We start from the raw sequence: 20,301 nt of genomic DNA, 5'->3' as shown, positions 1-20,301 counted from the left end.
GCACGTTTCTCTACGAGCTGCCTGCATGGTGTTGAGGCAGCTCTGTGGCTATTCCTCATATCCCAGATCAGTACCTGATAGAGTACATGTTGGGACAACTTGAACTTCTCAGTGCCAATATCTAGGATATCAAAGACCAGTTACTACAGTTGTGAGCCAGCTCGCCTCAGGAGAGAATACAACGCCTCTATTACACCCTTCCCAACCGAATAAGAGCCATCAATACAGGTAGAGGGGGTTCATGCTGATAAGTGGCTCGTACTGCTAAGTTCTTTGTAAATTCTAATTGACGTGGCTTGAAAACCGAGAACGTTTTATTCACGTATGACGTCGCGAAAGACTCCGAGGAAACATATGTGCTTCGCAATTTTGTCAGGCAATGTATATAACTCCGAAAGTGATAAAACAGTGTAAACATGCTATCTTAAATAAATACAGGTGAGTCGAATACAGAAACCATATGGGCTGTGTCACGATGACGCAAGTGCGGTATCCAGTGTTGCGTGAGATGCTGCACGAGGAAGGCTGGCACTTACAGGCGTATACAGGCCGGCCCGTTCCTCGACCAGCTTTGGAAAGAGGACAGAGAAACTCGTTTATCCAAGCAGCCTTCAGCGTGGTGCGTATGTCTTATCTACTCGCAGAGCTGTGCACAAACTCAAACTATGATCTTCAACATCAAAGAGAAAGTATGATTCTCAAACACTCATTCCCTTCAGATTATCCAGGCTCTCATGTTTCAATCCGGCATCAACACTACCCACCGTTAGATTAACATCTGAAATCTTAGACAGTAATGGTAGAGCACCGACTGGCCACTTCATGCAATATCACTCGACGTGGTCAGTGGAAATGTCTATTGCTGTAAGTACGACATGTAAAGGGTGCTTTGAAATAGCATTTTTTTCTTATCAAGCATCACTGTACTTAATTATTCACGTGAACGTGCAAAATATTTAACAGTACAGTCCTGGAAAACATCAATAGATAGATGTTTACATTATACAGCAATATTTTTGAGAGAAAGCTTACGGAAAAACAATATGTTACTTCATTTAGGCAAACCCAACAGCACATACTGCAGTTACATTAACAAGGGGACAATCAGACCTATTAATCCTGGATTTAGATTAGTATGGTGTAGACGGACCTGACCTGAGTACCTGGTTAGGAGCTTTTCATGTGATGGCCCCTAGATTCCAAGAAATCCTGCCAATTAATTTGCTATTTCTTCCAGTATCATCGTATACAATGTCATTAAATAGTATGTCAAGCAAAAGTACTAAAAATAGTCATTTTCGTCGAAGTACTTTCATTAATAAATCAGTCCTTACACCACACAGTCTTCAAATGTGTATTCAGTTTTTAATAGTGATCAAACTAGCCGCTAGTACCAACCGACGTACAATGGATTCTTTGCGGAACAAGGAGCGCAAACTGTCCCTGTGCAGAAAAAACTGTTGAATAAGATTAGGCATTTCTTCACAGCACAGTATACCATAGCTGCATCAGGAAAGATAATCTCGAGCATTTCTTATGTATGCAAGAACCATTCGTGGAGTTTGGTCGGATAGTTCTAACAAAGTGTTGACATGTCGACTCGTAAGTTAAAAACATAGTTTTGACCTGCAGCACGAAATCAAGGAGGCTCACTAAAGAGGTCTACGAAGAATTTTTTAAAATCTGTCATTCTCCCGTAGGTGGGACAAGAAAAACCTCTTTACCGTACAGTTTTGCGGCGAGGGCAGACCGTTCAGACACTTAACGGTCATACCTTTCCAGATGAAAGAGAATCATACCCCTCTACCGTAAAAATGATCGCACCCAAATGCACTCCAGCTGCAGGCGGGTTAGGAGTTTCACGAAAACATTCGAAACGCTAAATACCAACAGAGCAATCGCTTCGAGTGAAGATTCCGTAAAAATTCATTATTTAATTTTGCATCAGTTTAGTGCACCTACTTTCACAGGAATGATGAAATACGCGTGGTTTGCATCTAAGCTGAGTGAAGAAAGAACAAACTTTCTGATTTAAATGAACGGTGTTTTCCGGTATCGCTTCTAAAAAATCCGTTTGCTTGCAAGGCAGTAGCTTCAATTACATGTGCGTGGTGCTCTACGAATCTGTGATTCGACTGACTATGCGACAAACACTACTCAGAATTCTGTGGTAGTACAATAAGCATTCCGAGCAATAGTATCACGATTCTGTTGTATTGATTCACTTAGTAATGAAATAACTACAACGAAAATCACTAGTTTTGAATAATTTTGCGTGGCATATACTATTTAATGATATTCTGTACGATGATGCTGAAAAAAAGGGTAGGTGGGCAGGATTTGAAAGCATACTGTCAGTGTGTGTAAGTTAACGAGCATTTAGCGCTCATTTAAATATATGGCTGAAAGAGTCAGCCTTCAGGAATTGTGAAACGAACTCTGTCGTCCAGGACCGTGTGCCATAAAGAACGCAGATTCGTCACAAAATGGGGAAATTCACAGTCGTCTATTGTGCTGAATGAGGCCTAAGCGCTGTAGTGTGCGGTTGAGACAGACGAGAACCTACGTAATATGGAAAACCAGTATAAGCTGTTGTGGCCAGGGAGACGTAGTAGTGTTCAATATGGCGGACCTAAGATCGGCCATAAAGGGAAACATTGATGAAAATTATTTAATTCTGTAGTAATTCAGTGAATGAAGCCACAGTAATTTTAATCTACCATCCTTCATAAATTTTCATGGTGATCTCAATAAAAGTTGAATATTGATCATATCTATAATAGTTTAGGATTTACTGTTAAAGCGAAATTAGCAGCTTTTGTAAAAAGACCTGAATGCTAAAATCTGAACGCTTTGGTCGATCTTAACGATCAACATTTCATATAGAAGCGCATTATTAAAATGCGAAGTTGTAAATATCAAATCTGTAACTTTATTTCTTTAAATAGTAAATTTAAATTATCAGTATTTTTCAGTTAAGCATCAGCTCATCATTTCCTCCACACAAAAGACATTGAAGGATGACAGCAAGTCACCTTATTGAATCATTAGGTAATGGAATATTTGTTGTAAAGTTTAGTGCACAATAGTTACTGTTGTTCTTTATTTATTCATCAGAAAGCACATCCGTGCAAGGCTGCCGGCAGTGGCATTCAAAGCTAAGAAGGTAATTGTATTGATTTCATGTAAAAGAATTTAACGTTTGTTATATAATGGATATTATTGTTACTTTATTTAAATCATGAGAGTGGCCAAGCTTTGATTATTTAAATGTGTTAGAATGTAAAATAATATAGTATAAGCTGTACCCAATCTGATGGACGGCTTCAGGAAAGAAAACTGCCCTAGTCAGTTGAGCGACGAGGTTCGGCACGCGGGGGACGCGGCCGGAGAAGGGCAAAGGGACTGTTCTGGTCTACACACCAAAGGGAACAGTGCTGGTGGAGACGCAAAAGCGTACGGTCGGTCTTCAGGCAGCTACGAAGTGAAACCACTTAAAAAATGTCGCTTTGTGCGGTATCGTGGGACTTAGTGTCTGAGCGGTGGGCGGCCGCGCGCCTCGTGTGAACTCTTAACTTCTCGCGTAGTTAACGAGGTGGAGTATTGGACATGTATTTCGCGTTGAGTTTGTGAATGATCAAACTGTGTCAAATGGATATGCGCTCGAGTGTAATAGCAATTCTGAATACGACCACATTCGATATTGGTTTGCTTTCTGAATAAATATTATTCTAACCAAAACGCAACTGTGTGGCCTATATCATTTGTGGGTCGTTAATTTAGTTCCGATGTTATTATTACCGTTATTATACACTACTGGTCATTAAAATTGCTACACCAATAAGAAATGCAGATGATGAACGGGTATTCATTGGACAAATATAGTATACTAGAACTGACATGTGATTACATTTTCACGCAACTTGGGTTCATGGATCCTGAGAAATCAGTACCCAGAACAACCACCTCTGGCCGTAATAACGGCCTTGATACGCCTGTGAATTCAGTGAAACAGAGCTTGGATGACGTGTACAGGTACAACTGCCCATTCAGCTTCAACACGATACCACAGTTCATCAAGAGTGGTGACTGGCGTATTGTGAATAACCACTTGCTCGGCCACCATTGACCGTACGTTTTCAATTGGTGAGAGATCTGGAGAATGTGCTGGCCAGGGCAACAGTCGAACATTTTCTGTATTCAGAAAGGACCGTACAGAACCTGCAGCATGCGGTTGTGCGTTATCCTGCTGAAATGTAGGGTTTCGCAAGGATCGAATGAAGGGTAGAGCCACGGGTCGTGACACATCTGAAATGGGTAACGTTCACTGTTCAAAGTACCGTCAACGTAAACAAGAGGTGACTGAGACGTGTAACCAAAGGCATCCCACACCATTACGCCGGGTGATAACGCCATGATGGCGATGACGATTACACGCTTCAAATGTGCGTTCACCGCGATGTCGCCAAACACGGATGCTACCATAATGATGCTGTAAACTGAACCTGTATTCATCCGAAAAAATGAAGTTTTGCCATTAGTGCACCGAGGTTCGTCTTTGAGTACACCATCGCAGGCGCTACTGTCTGTGATGCAGCGTCAAGGGTAACCGCAGCCATGGTCTCAGAGGTGACAGTCCATGCTGCTGCAAACGACGTCGAACTGTTCGTGCAGATGGTTGTTGTCTTGCAAACGTCCCCATCTGTTGACTCAGGGATCGAGACAGTCAAGCGAATAAGATGCCTGTCATCTCGACTGCTAGTGATTCGAGGCCGTTGGGATCGAGCACGGCGTTCCGTATTACCCTCCTGAGCCCACCGATTTCATTGGATCTCGACCAACGCGAGCAGCAATGTCGTGATAGAATAACAATAAACCGCAATCGCGATAGGCTACAATATCTCGACCAACGCGAGCAGCAATGTCGTGATAGAATAAGAATAAACCGCAATCGCGATAGGCTACAATCCGATCTTTATCAAAGTCTGAAACGTGATGGTACGCATTTCTCCTCCTTACACGAGACATCACAACAACGTTTCACCAGGCAACGCCGGTCAACTGCTGTATGTGTATGAGAAATCGGTTGGAAACTTTCCTCATGTCAGCGCGTTGTAGGTGTCGCCACGGGCGCCAACCTTGTTTGAATACTCTGAAAAGCTAATCATTTGCATATCACAGCATTTTCTTCCTGTCGGTTAAATTTCGCGTCTGTAGCACGTCATATCACTGGTGTAGCAATTTTAATGGCCAGTAGTGTATGTTATATTAACTTTGTTTCATACAGTTACGCAAACGTGCCACCAACCAGACAATTTAACCAAAGGGTCACAAGTGTCTAATTTAGGGCGTGTAATACGACACTTGCGGTTCAACCCCTTGAAGAGTTTGAGCCAGGACATTTCAACGAAGAGGAAACGCATGTGAGTCCGAACATCTTTGGAATGTTAGCTCGCTTGTGGTGGTCGTGAGACTTACTCGCAGCGCTCAGGTCGTTTGCTGGAAATACGAGTAAAGTTGTAGATATAGGAGGTACGCGTAAAACTTAGATATCGATTTTCTCGGAAACTAGAGGCCGTCGCATTTAAGGCCCCTAGCCACGTACTAAGTCATGTCCCTCTACAACATGTCTTGGAGTTATCATAAAAATGGTTCAAATGGCTCTGAGCACTACGGGACTCAACTGCCGTGGTCATAAGTCCCCTAGAACTTAGAACTACTTAAACCTAACTAACCTAAGGACAGCACACAACACCCAGCCATCACGAGGCAGAGAAAATCCCTGACCCCGCCGGGAATCGAACCCGGGAACCCGGGCGTGGGAAGCGAGAACGCTACCGCACGACCACGAGATGCGGGCGGAGTTATCATAATCAGTGATTAAAACGTCTCATGGTCCCCTTGTAAGACAGCATTAAGTGATGTTGTGATGACAGGAAATATGTAGGTCCTCTCCTAACTGTTCTAGCTCGGCTAACCGCTGACAGTACCTCCCCTAATCAGAGTAACGGGCCGAAACTTTTTGCCACTCCAGTATTGATACCTGTTGTGTGTCCCACGCAGTGCGACACCATGTACGTTGTTAGTAATGACAACAATAGGTAACACCAACCTGTCCTGCGCTTGCGTCCCTGGAGGTGATCTCCTCGATGGTGCTGACAGCAATAGGTAACACCAACCTGTCCTGCGCTCCACATCCCTGGAGGTGATCTCCTCGATGGTGCTGACAACAATAGGTAACACCAACCTGTCCTGCGCTCTGCATCCCTGGAGGTGATCTCCTCGATGGTGCTGACAACAATAGGTAACACCAACCTGTCCTGCGCTCCGCATCCCTGGAGGTGATCTCCTCGATGGTGTTGACAACAATAGATAACACCAATCTGTCTTGCGCTCTGCGTCTCTGGAGATGATCTCCTCAATGATGCTGACAGCAATAGGTAACACAAACCTGTCCTGCACTCCGCGTCCGTGGAGGTGATCTCCTCGATTGTGCTGACAACAATAGGTAGCACGAACCTGTCCTACGCTCCGCATCCCTGGAGGTGATCTGTTCGATGGTGCTGACAACAATAGGTAACACCAACCTGTCCTGCGCTCCGCATCCCTGGAGGTGATCACCTCGATGGTGCTGACGACAATAGGTAACACCAACCTGTCCTGTGCTCCGCATCCCTGGAGATGATCTCCTCGATGGTGCTGACAACAATAGGTAACACCAACCTGTCCTGCACTCCGCGTCCCTGGTGGTGATCTCCTCAATGGTGCTGACAACAATAGGTAACACCAACGTGTCCTGCGCTCTGCGTCCCTGGAGATGATCTCCTCGATGGTGCTGACAACAATAGGTAACACCAACCTGTCCTGCGCTCCGCGTCCCTGGAGGTGATCTCCTCGATGGTGCTGACAACAATAGGTAACACCAACCTGTCCTGCGCTCCGCGTCCCTGGAGGTGATCTCCTCGATGGTGATGACAACAATAGGTAACACCAACCTGTCCTGTGCTCCGCATCCCTGGAGATGATCTCCTCGATGGTGCTGACAACAATAGGTAACACCAACCTGTCCTGCGCTCCGCATCAATGGAGGTGATCTCCTCAATGGTGATGACAACAATAGGTAACACCAACCTGTCCTGTGCTCCGCATCCCTGGAGATGATCTCCTCGATGGTGCTGACAACAATAGGTAACACCAACCTGTCCTGCGCTCCACATCCCTGGAGGTGATCTCCTCAATGGTGCTGACGACAATAGGTAACACCAACCTGTCCTGCGCTCCGCATCCCTGGAGATGATCTCCTCGATGGTGCTGACAACAATAGGTAACACCAACGTGTCCTGCGCTCCGCGTCCCTGGAGGTGATCTCCTCAATGGTGCTGACAACAATAGGTAACACCAACCTGTCCTGCGCTCTGCGTCCCTGGAGGTGATCTCCTCGATGAGCACTGGCACGCTGCGGCCCTTGGCGTTGACTGCATAGATGGCAGCCCAGAAGGTCAGGTCGGGCTCGAGGTCGGTGAGCACGAAGGAGGGGAAGTCGCTGGTGGTGAGGTTGAGGCGCGCGCCGCCGCTGGAGCTGGAAGCGCCGCCGGCTCTGGAGGCGGGCGCGGCGTGTAGCTCCAGCACGAAGTGCTGCGGCAGGCCGCCGTCGAAGCCCGGCTGGCACACCACCTCCACGGAGGACGCCGTCTGGTTCCACAGCGAGCAGTTGCGCACCGGGAACGGCCGGCCTGCGACACCACGTCACTCTCACATGACAGCTCGTGGCGGGGGCGCCACGCTTTGCTGAGCCGTGCAACAAATTGCGACAGCTGGTGCCGAAACTTTTACTTACCCCAGCCACAGGAACAACAAATACACAGCGGAGATGTAAAACGTTCTAAGCCTCAAATCTGATGTTTACCTGCAGGATGACAAACAATGTACCTTTTATGCAAATCAGTGAATTCGAGTCTAAAAAGCTGAGATGGTGTACGAAATCTACTGCTCACCGCTATACCACAAAAGGTTCAAATGGCTCTGAGCACTATGGGACTTAACATCTATGGTCATCAGTCCCCTAGAACTTAGAACTACTTAAACCTAACTAACCTAAGGTCATCACACACAACCATGCCCGAGGCAGGAGTCGAACCTGTGACCGTAGCGGTCACGCGGTTCCAGACTGAAGCGCCTAGAACCGCACGGACACAACGGCCGGCTATACCACAAAATTGCCTGTTACAGTACGTTTGTAGGTTTAATTCCTTTTGCTTCTATAATCTATAATTTTACCATTTAGATCAAATATTTTAGTTCTTCTCATGTATATCGATTCTTTAGTCTGTCTTTTATTGTGCTGCCTTTAACTCTTCTTAGGAATTTCATTTATTGTACCTCAATGCCGCTTTCTTGACTTTTAGTAAGCACTCAGGTCTCGCTCCCATAGACCAGGGTGGGGACTGCAACAATTTTCTAGAATTTGAGTATTTTTCTTAATTTGTTTTTAAAGCTTTTTGTTGATTGTTCCACACACCCGCTTGAGTTCACTAACATTAGTTTCTATATCTTTGCTACTGTCTTATTCACCACTGGTAAAAAAAGAAAATAAATATTATATTACGAACATTCTAACTGTCATACCAAGTGACTGGTTCTACGTGCCGGTAAGAAAGTTTTGTGCAACTAGATTCTTGCAGAGAAGGAAACAGCAACCAGTCACCGTTAACAACGCTGTTTATTTGCACAAATAGCACGCCATTACCGATTTCAAATGTGACAGGTTCATCACCAGACGGCCGTTTTAGTTTATAAAACTTATGATGTTATTTACATTAGTTGTTGCCTTTTTTATTTCCAACAATTAACGTAAATAGCAAGAAATGTAATATAAACATGAACGGCCGTTTGTATATGTACTAGCCGGATCGAAACCGCTAACGGCGCTGTTTGTGTAAATAAATAGCATTATTGGCGGTGACTGGTCATTCTTTTTTCTTTCCAAGAATCATCTTATGTTTTCTGGACGGCCACAGTCTGAATAGCGTCAGTATTTGACAAAATAACAGGAAGACGGTTTTCATTGCAAGCTCCGTTAATGCTGATACACTACCTTTTATTTGTCGTAATACAAATACAGCAATACAGCATCACGTTATTAAACAGTAGAAATGTTGTAAACAGATAACTACTGCTTGTACATTTTAAATTTTCGAACTCAAAATGGAAGAACAGCTTTGCACGAGGGCCATACGCTATCTACTAACAGATGTTTGAAAGTTTTTCTCCATGGTTTGGCACCTAGGCCAAGTGCAGAGACATGCAACAGAGTACTGAGGAAGTAGCACTGAAAACGCATTTTTTTTTTTTAAAAAAAAGGCGCTTAGAATGTTTTACGTTTTCACTCTTCAGATATCATGGAGAAGTTTACGAAATTACAATTTTAGACTGTATTCCTTATTATAATATATTCGTTCTACAGCTTTGTCTCATAAAATTTAACAGGGGAATTACCATTTCCGACCATCACCGGTCACCTTCAGAACTGATAGAAAACAGAATGCGAATAACTTGGCATTGGTTCTGTACAGATCATGGCAAAATTAAAATTTTTTAAATGTAGCGCTGTCACAACATAAAAGGACGCAGCAGTTCACTCAGAAGCACACTTGGAACAGCACATTGTGAACGGAGATGAGCGAGGTATGTCACTCCTTGGTGCGTATGTAAGCTATTCTACTGTGATACTACACACATATTTGACAAATTGTTTTTACCAAACGCAATCCGTAAAAGCGCAATTTCAATGATTTACCTAAAACTATAGATGCAATACATCTTTCGTGTATTCATCCGAGTAGTTGAACATCAGAAAGTGCAGTATTTATCAGTCACGCCAAGAAAACTCGAGAGATCACAGGATAAATCATTATAAGAGTGTGACCTTACGCCAAAGGTTTAAACAAACAAATTTTAGAGTTGTTTGAAATTTCATACAGTACAATACTAAATAAAAGTTTTTTTAGCTGAGCAGCCGGACTACAGAACTAAAGAAGTATCGACAGTACTTGTAAACTATCGAGAACTTGAAATTAGTTAATGAAATTTTAGTTTATTATGATATCTGTAAAAATGAGTATTAAAACAAACAACTGAAAGTACGCAGGGACTCGTATGGCGCAACTGCTTCGGTTTCTGACCAGTTAACGGCATCTAACGGTATGTCTGTAGTCTTGGTAGGCTGACCGTCTGCTCCCTGTACAGTTCCTTGTGGACAGAGTTGCGCTCTACACAACTCTCAGTGCGATCTCATTGGAGGCCACCAAGCAGCAGGTGCACTCCATACGTCGAGCACTGACGTGGTCTGCATGACGCTCCACATCTTAAGCGATGCGTTCATGCAGGGTATGGGAAGGTATGATCAAACTTCCACGAACAATTACAGGTAGAAACTATGACAGAATAAATTTCCTTCATTTCTGTCACTGATAACAAACGTTTTGGTCCTTAGACTAACGGTTTCGGTTATCAGTGACCATTTTCAGATCTGCAGCAAGACGTGCGAAATGAAATACAACTAGTGGAAAGATTATGTCTTAATACAATAAAATGAGCAATAACAAATAATGATTACTTGCATGGCTGTGGAAACATGCGCTTAAACATAACGAGGCATACCTGATTTATAACGTGTCCTTATGTAATAAAACCATAGTGGCATCGTCACAAAACAAGCTTAGCAAGGTCTGACATATTTAAACTATGGTGTAAACTAGGCCCCAGTGCTGGTGGAGTCGTACTGTCAGTCGCGCTACTGTTCATATCAAATTGTACAGTACGGTTAAAAGGACATGGCTAAGTGATAATACAGAGTGTTTCAAAAATGACCGGTATACTTGAAACGGCAATAAAAACTAAACGAGCAGCGATAGAAATACACCGTTTGTTGCAATATGCTTGGGACAACAGTACATTTTCAGGCGGACAAACTTTCGAAATTACAGTAGTTACAATTTTCAACAACAGATGGCGCTGCAAGTGATGTGAAAGATATAGAAGACAACGCAGTCTGTGGGTGCGCCATTCTGTACGTCGTCTTTCTGCTGTAAGCGTGTGCTGTTCACAACGTGCAAGTGTGCTGTGGACAACATGGTTTATTCCTTAGAACAGAGGATTTTTCTGGTGTTGGAATTCCACCGCCTAGAACACAGTGTTGTTGCAACAAGACGAAGTTTTCAACGGAGGTTTAATGTAACCAAAGGACCGAAAAGCGATACAATAAAGGATCTGTTTGAAAAATTTCAACGGACTGGGAACGTGATGGATGAACGTGCTGGAAAGGTAGGGCGACCGCATACGGCAACCACAGAGGGCAACGCGCAGCTAGTGCAGCAGGTGATCCAACAGCGGCCTCGGGTTTCCGTTCGCCGTGTTGCACCTGCGGTCCAAATGACGCCAACGTCCACGTATCGTCTCATGCGCCAGAGTTTACACCTCTATCCATACAAAATTCAAACGCGGCAACCCCTCAGCGCTGCTACCATTGCTGCACGAGAGACATTCGCTAACGATATAGTGCACAGGATTGATGACGGCGATATGCATGTGGACAGCATTTGGTTTACTGACGAAGCTTATTTTTACCTGGACGGCTTCGTCAATAAACAGAACTGGCGCATATGGGGAACCGAAAAGCCCCATGTTGCAGTCCCATCGTCCCTGCATCCTCAAAAAGTACTGGTCTGGGCCGCCATTCCTTCCAAAGGAATCATTGGCCCATTTTTCAGATCCGAAACGATTACTGCATCACGCTATCTGGACATTCTTCGTGAATTTGTGGCGGTACAAACTGCCTTAGACGACACTGCGAACACCTCGTGGTTTATGCAAGATGGTGCCCGGCCACATCGCACGGCCGACGTCTTTAATTTCCTGAATGAATATTTCGATGATCGTGTGATTGCTTTGGGCTATCCGAAACATACAGGAGGCGGCGTGGATTGGCCTCCCTATTCGCCAGACATGAACCCCTGTGACTTCTTTCTGTGGGGACACTTGAAAGACCAGGTGTACCGCCAGAATCCAGAAACAATTGAACAGCTGAAGCAGTACATCTCATCTGCATGTGAAGCCATTCCGCCAGACACGTTGTCAAAGGTTTCGGGTAATTTCATTCAGAGACTACGCCATATTATTGCTACGCGTAGTGGATATGTGGAAAATATCGTACTATAGAGTTTCCCAGACCGCAGCGCCATCTGTTGTTGAAAATTGTAACTACTGTAATTTCGAAAGTTCGTCTGCCTGAAAATGTACTGTTGTCCGAAGCATATTGCAACAAACGCTGTATTTCTATCGCTGCTCGTTTAGTTTGTATTGCCGTTTCAAATATACCGGTCATTTTTGAAACACCCTCTACATGATCTTAGATGCCCTCGTGGTTATTTTAGGTAAAAATAATAATATGCACAACAACAAGTTTATGGATCTTATAACATAACATAAAGCTGATAGAATAACTAAGGAAGAAGCGAAAAAGTTTAAACACCGACTAATGTAAGTAATCAGCCACGAGAGTGAGACATAGGCGAGAGGTCAGAGGAACTTTACCACCAGAGGGCCTCACACACCCTTCAAAACGCCGTTCCAAGAAAAGTATAAGAAAATATTGTAACTCACTTAATAATGTTATCTTGTTAAAAGAAATATACTACGTAAACAGACAAGGGAAATCCGTTAGAGTGAAACGAAAAACGATAGAAAATGGAGAAAATATGTAAAACATTCTATACTATGTAACGACAGGGCAAGATATACATAAGAGAGGGGTTCGATCGATAACGTACCCCCCCAAATTATATAAGTCCCTCCAGATCCTCGAGTGCCATGCACTCCGCCTCGCCTTCCGTATACACCTCCCGACCCCTACTCTACACCTCCCGCCGCCTTGATCCCCCTCATCCCCTGGTTGCTTCTCTCCTCTCCAACCCCCACCCTCTGCCACGCCTTCACTGTTGTGTCCCCCCTGCCCTCCATCTCTACACCCTTCATCCCCTTTCCCAAGGTGGCTTCTGTCAACTCCCCCTCCCGGATGATGCCCTCTCTCCCTCCATTTATCCCTCCTATCAACTTTGATCCTCACCCCCCTCCTTTCCTTTATCCTTTTCCTCGGCTCCCTCTTCCCCTCCCCCCTCCCCCTTCCCCCCTCCCCCCTCCACCCCGTTTTTTCCCCGCCTACCATCTCTCTCCCTCCCTTCTCTCCCCCGAGTCCTTTTGCATTTTCCTTCCTCTGCCTTTCCCCATTCCTCTCGCGTCTGCCCTGCTGCCCCCTTCTGAGTCGTCTCCCTTTGTCGTTTCCCTCCCCCCTCCCGCCTTTCGTTTTTACTCTCCTCCCCCCCTCTTCCTTTCCCTTCATCTGTCCAGGTCCCCCCTCCCATCTGCCCTTGCCTGTGGTGTGTCATCTTCATGCTGACCTTTTAGCGCAGTGTTCCCAGTTTTTGTTAAGCTCAAATTGGTTCAAATGGCTCTGAGCACTATGGGACTTAACTACTGTGGTCATCAGTCCCCTAGAACTTAGAACTACTTAACCCTAACTAACCTAAGGACATCACACACATCCATGCCCGAGGCAGGATTCGAACCTGCGACTGTTGCAGTCGCGCGATTGTTAAGCGTTGTGCATCTTTTCCGAAGTGTTGCAAATGGACATCATGCTGTCGCAGGGTGTGATTTTTTTTAAATATCTCTTGTTAACAGAATCCAGACTTTCACTGTGTTTTCTTAATTGTCTGTCTACTTTTTCCCTCTCTGCTTCCTGTGAATTTTATTATCATCGCACACCATTAGTTTTATGTTTTAACTTTCCACAATTTTCCGCCGTTTTAAATTTTACGTCACCATTTTATCGCCTGTTTTTATTGTCTCTTATCTTCTTATGTTTAAAATATTCTGTAGGCTGAAGAGCGGCGTACTAAGCTGCTGCCAGCCCGCCCCCTTCGGGGGGAATCGAAATCCAATAAAGGAAAAAGAGAAAGATCGATAATGTAGATCAGTTTTAAGTAAAGCAAAGTAAGCTGTGAATACAAAAACGTTGTCGCTGAGCATTTTTGCTGGTTTCTGCGTTTTACTTTTATAAATTTGAAGCTCTTCCGATAAATCCCAAGCACTGCCTTCTTATTCTCTGTGGGGGATATGCACAGTTTCCTCAATACGCTCTGTAGTATGGCCGACTTTTCTTACTTGACTGTCATTGCTCCGTAATCCATATATTAAAACAGTGGCCAGTTCGGCCGATGTATTAGTTACCACAATTATTAGACTCGATCTTGTATATATCAGAGCCGTCATATTTGTCACGTACACTTCTCAGCTTACGTTTTACGCCAAATTGTAAAGTGCTGTTAACTTGAAAATCGTATCGGGCTTTAGATTTTCTAAAACATTTCCCTGTTTACTGGGACATATTGCCGTGGAATTTCTTCTGATGATTTCCATTCTTTCCTTATCACTACCATTTCCTGGCTGCTTGTGCGGTTGCTTACTATTGGTTTTCTGTTTCTGTAGTCTCTTTTACGGGCGCATAACATCATTTAACGTAAAAAAAAAACATTGTATCCACATGCTTGAAAGTAATAAGATTTTGCTATGGCAAATATTATTGTTTTAGGACGTAATCTGTCCACTAGTTGTATTTCATTTCCCATGTTTTGCTGCAGGCCTGAAAACGGTCATTGATGACCGAAATTGGTGGTCTAAGGAAATTCGTAGTCTAAGGATCTAAAGCTTTACGATCATTGGCGGAAATAAAACAAATTCATTCTACACTTCCTGGATCACTTGTTTAATCCGCGGCCATGTGGCAACTTGTGAAAATATGTTACAGGAATATGGGTTCTGGAACGCTTTATTTCCATCTTAGATATCATTTTCTAATTCTCCTCATAATTACAGTAATCATGAGAAACAAACAAAAGCAGAACTTACTAGCAATATATGAAACTTTACCTTAGCTGAAATGCTCAGAACGCTCTCCTTTAGCAAGGATACGCGCATCAATCCGCCATCGCACTGAATCGCTGATGTACTGAGTGGGTTTAGATTCGAAGAGCACGGATGCCAAGGTATACCTGTCCGTCTGTAGCTCAATCCGTGATTTAGAATCCTACGAATATTAACGCTGGAATGAGAAGGAGTTCCATCGAGCATGAAGTACTTGTTTTGTCGCACTTGTAAAGGCACATGCTCTAGCAGAACAGGTAAAGTATACTCTAAGAAAGCATGCTAAGATTCTTCACTGAGCATGGGTGGAAGAACAAACACTCATCAACAATGCCGGACCAATATGTTGACAGAAGACATTTTTTTATGACATGACTGCACAATTTCATGAGGATTCTGTACGGCTCATAAGTAATCACGTTGAATCGAAGCCTCATCCGTGAACAGCACATTTGCACTAAAGTGAGGGTTGACACAATATCCAATGAACCATTTGCTGAAGTGTATACCTGCAGGAAAATCAGCTGCTGGTAGTGCCGGCACAGACTGCACGTGGTACGCATGCACCAGGCTCTCATGTAGCACTCTCCAGAGAATCATCTGGTCACCATGACTTGTTGTAGTTAATTGTATTACGCTGAGACTAGGGTTGTCGTCAACTTCACGTATAGGCTTCTAATGCAGCTGAGGTGAACTCGTACCCCTAGGCCTCCTCCAGTCGCTTATTGTTGGCTTAACCGTCCCATTCTCGCTAAGACCGTATTTTCGACATTTCATGCAAGAAAACGTTTCATGTTTCCCACGACCAACGCGGTTGTCAGACGAAGTAGAAAACGAGCTGCCACATAGAAATAAAACGTTTCCGAATGTATGTCTGTAAAACATATTTTTTTCCCCCGCGTAAGTGGAAGGTTTTCTGGAAGTTTGACCAGATCTACTTCTTACAACCCGTAAAATGTCGTCTAAATTTTTAAAATTTTCGTTCTTTGCAAACTCACTGTGCTCTGTTGACAAATTATCCGAGTCATTTTGATTAGCAATGTAAATCTCCAATTCTTCAATGGTGATGAAGCCCCTTCCTCACTAACCTGAGGACATCACACACATCCATGCCCGAGGCAGGATTCGAACCTGCGACCGTAGCAGCAGTGCGGTTCCGGACTGAAGCGCCTAGAACAACATGGCCACAGCGGCCTGCCTGTTTGTAATTGTCGAGACGTTATCATACGTCACATATTATGATTGTGATTAAAACACTTGCGCAGCGAGATTACACAGCCTCAGATCTTCATAGTTAGCAGATTAACAGAATATCAGATAAAATCATAAACCAAGTACTGGATAAAGATGAGAGAACGGCGGCAAAATTTACAACTTTTCGTCGTTTTGTTGGCAATATTTCATTTAAGAGAGCCAAAATCCTGCAGAAATTTGCGGTGAAGTGGTTTTCTTCCCACAATCTATAGTTGCATACCTTCTGGGGCCTGCGAGGGACATTTTTTATTGCGGGACGCTGGAGTTGATTAACTACCTTACCATTGTTGGGTGGCTTACATGGGATGATTCACGTGCACCGAGGTAGATCGCTGCATCGAACACTAACGTTGCACTCGCCTTCTGCGAACAACCTGCTCCACCATTGTTGAACTGGAAGATGCGTGCAGCGCCTGGCGTCGTTGACGGGGCCCTCCTGCGCGGCCCTCTTGCCCACGTTGCCCGCGGGACGTCAGACAACTGAGCGGATCGCGGCACAACACCGAAATAGCGGGAACCACGGAAGCAGACCACGGAGGAAAAAAGTCAACACCAGCGCCATAGATATAGAAATCGCCCTACGTTTTTAGATCGTATAAAAATGATAATTTTACTGTGTCTTTTTAATTTTGATAAGTACAGATTTTAACCTTGACATCTACAGATTTTAATTAAGTATTTGTTTAGATAAAAGTTAATCACAAAAATCTACTGAATACAGTATGTGCATATGTAATGCAGCAAATGTACCAGATGCCACCTGTCGGTAATAGTGTTATAATTAATATAAATGACGTGCATTCTGCCAACCAATTTTATGTGACGCAGCATGTGAAAGTTGCTGTATTTGGACGAGTTAATCCTGTAACCGAAATATCAGGTACGTTCTGGTACATTTGATGTTGACTAGATAGGATGAAAAAGATTTGCATTCGTGAAATAGTAAATCAGTATAATTATCGTTAAAGATCTGAAGGTGGGTCTAGATGAACCGACACCGGTCATATGAATAAACATTTTGCAGTCAAGACGGATTATAAGTAACACTGGAATTTATTTTGGTGGAGATTTGATAAACGCTGAGTTTCACTTCATTCTGTACTTCCGCTTTTGTCAAGTTTTTGCTAACAGCAGTAATTGTATTTTACTAGCATCGTATTTATGAATTACTGGTGTCTTTTGCTGAATTTTTGGGATATTTAATTCAGTGTCAGGTTAAATATCGGTGCTCGTTTGGGTACCAGAAGTCCGTTTGTCATTTTGATACGAGTTGCGATATGGTCTCTTCGGAAATCATCCATAGTTTTGTTGGATGACTGCAATGATTTTGAGTTATTTTAAGACTTTTTTTTAAAAAAAATGAGTAGACATAATTTTGAGTTCGAAAATTCTTTAAATTTCAAGCAGTTTCTTTCCATTTTGCTTCTGCCATTTGTCTGTTTTCTTTTAATATTGATGTTTATGAACAGAAAGTAATGCAAAACTGAGATATCATAAACTGTTATCGACTTGTACCATGTGGTCTTGTCGATCCCACTTAGTGTTGCTATTCAGACTGCTCAAGTAAAAAATAAACTTAACTTTCGCATTTTTATTTTGTTTTAACAGGTCAGCAATGGTTCCACCTGGTACACTGAGAAAGTGATATATATATATATATATATATATATATATATATATATATATATATATATATATATATATATACGAGGGTCAGTCAAAAAGTAATGCCTCCTATTTTTTTTCTACGTTTAATTGTCAGGAAATTTAAATGCAATTACATAGGTTGAAAACCACAACATTGAGGATCATTTTGTCATTTTTCAATGTAATCTCCGCCCATCTCTACAGTTTTGGTCCATCTTTGAACAAGGGCATGTATCCCAGCACGGTAAAAATCACAGCTCTGCTTCCTAAGCCATTGACGCACGGATGTTTTGACGGCCTCCTCATCTTCAAAATGAATCCCACGATGAGCTTCTTTTAGTGGCCCGAACAGATGGAAGTCTGATGGTGCCAGGTCAGGGCTGTATGGGGGATGAGGCAAAACTTCCCATCCAATTTTGACAATCTCGTCAGAGGTGTGACGACTGGTGTGTGGTCTTGCATTGTCATGCAAAAGAAGAACATCTGCCATTGATTTTGTTGGGCGAACTCGCTGAAGACGTGCTTTAAGTTTTTTGAGAGTTGTGACGTATTGAACAGAATTTATTGTGCATCCCTGCTCCAAAAAATCAACCAGAATCACACCCTCTGTATCCCAGAAAACTGTTGCCATAACTTTCCCTGCCGATCGCACAGTTTTGAATTTTTTCTTCCTCGGCGAGCTTGTGTGACGCCACTCCATTGACTGCCTCTTTGATTCGGGTTCAAAAAAATGCACCCATGTTTCGTCCCCGGTCACAATTTTTTTCAGAAACTCATCTCCCTCCAAACGGAAGCGCTGCAAGTGTTGGGAGGCTATTGTTTTCCTTGCCTCTTTATTCTGATCGGTTAACATTCTTGGAACCCACCGTGCACAAACTTTTGAGTACCCCAATTGTTTAATAATCGTGATCACACTGCCTTTACTAAGAGAAATAATGCGACACACTTCATCTGCAGTCACCCGACGGTCACCACGAATGATGTCATCAACTTGCTGAATGTTGTGTGGAGTCACTGCACTCACCGGCCTGCCGCTCCGCTTTTCGTCAGTCAACGGTGTTTGCCCTTCAGCTTCCTTACAACGACGAACCCATCGTCTAACAGTGCTGACATCCACTGTCACAACACCATACACCTTCTTCAGTCTTTCATGAATGCGTATGGGCGTTTCACCTTCTGCATTCAAGAATTCAATCACACAACGCTGTCTCAAACGAACATCGATGTCGGCCATCTTACAAACTTCTGCTGTGCTGCCACCTGTTGACACAGAAAGTTACTACTGCAGTGGATTGCAGAAGAAGGTTTGAGGAATGGCGCCAAATTCAAATTTTTCACTTAACTTAATTTCTTTAAGTAGAAAAAAAATGGGAGGCATTACTTTTTGACCGACCCTCGTATAATAAAAGCCTATCACATACTGTATTTCGGTCTTATTTTACAGGTTTTTGCTTGCGATGTTTACTTCAGAAGAAAAGTTCCATCGTCAAAGTTTGCAAGATTTACACAGTCAAGGCTATACGTCACAACCTGGCGCAGCTTATGCACTTGTAGGATGTTATGTTGTTGTAGAAATGGGAAAACATACGACGCGTTGTAAGAAACAAACCACGGCACTGTAAAATACCAGCATATTACGCCATTGTTTTTCATTGGTGGTGCATGCTGAAATTCCCCAAAGATAATTTTTATGGTGCAAATACATTGTTAACAAATAGAAATATATAAAAGGTGACAATAATGATTCCGTTCGAGTAAAGGTATTTGATAAAGGTAGTTCCGTCTTGTGCGCATGATATACTAGGCAAACAACATTTCTGCCGAAGGCTGTAAACCTCTTACTACTACTAGAAATTAAATTGTTATCAAGAAGAGAATTCAGAGTGATTTACAATTAATTTGTATCACCAGTTTATCCTGAAGGAACTGATGAAAATACTATGAAATGTTAACCATTACCATGGTACTTCAGCCCTCCTCTTCCGCAAGTGAAACGCCTCGTTGGCAGTCGGTATTCTCGATGCCATGCATTATTCGAAAAGAGGCGACATGGCGACTCACTGGTCGACAATAAATCGCTCCAATCAGATACTGTCCAGTTTCTGTGTTTTTGGGCCATTTAGTGCATGCAGATACGTGTACTGTCAACACTGGTCGTGTGCCAGCTACCCGACTCCTAATGTGCACGTTCCTTCGCAATTTTCGCGGATGAGATGGACCTGCATATAGCATCAGCTGCAATTTCTGGAGAGTTTTGACCCGACTGTAACTGACAATGCATAGCACTTGTCTTCGATCCTTGTCATTAGGATACTTTATTACTGTTATTATATTACATTACATGGCTGCGACTGGTACATAATTACTTGTAGATGCATTGTCTGCGCTGATACACCAAGAAATCGGGATACGTCACCAACC

General features: G+C 43.3%; 1 protein-coding gene across 1 annotated transcript in view; it reads right to left on the bottom strand.

Annotated features, from left to right (window-relative positions):
• LOC126191595 (uncharacterized) overlaps nucleotides 1–20,301 on the bottom strand; it is a 248,516-nt gene that overhangs the window by 29,001 nt on the left and 199,214 nt on the right. Inside the window, exons 10-12 of the mRNA XM_049932541.1 lie at nucleotides 7,200–7,733; nucleotides 6,860–7,039; nucleotides 6,588–6,767 (exon numbers count right to left, since the gene is read on the bottom strand). Coding sequence (XP_049788498.1) covers nucleotides 6,588–6,767; nucleotides 6,860–7,039; nucleotides 7,200–7,733 — 894 coding nt within the window. The remainder of the gene's footprint in view (nucleotides 1–6,587; nucleotides 6,768–6,859; nucleotides 7,040–7,199; nucleotides 7,734–20,301) is intronic.

This window comes from Schistocerca nitens, chromosome 1, assembly GCF_023898315.1.
Source record: "Schistocerca nitens isolate TAMUIC-IGC-003100 chromosome 1, iqSchNite1.1, whole genome shotgun sequence".
NCBI lineage: Eukaryota > Metazoa > Arthropoda > Insecta > Orthoptera > Acrididae > Schistocerca > Schistocerca nitens.
This window is presented reverse-complemented; position numbering and strand designations above follow the sequence as displayed.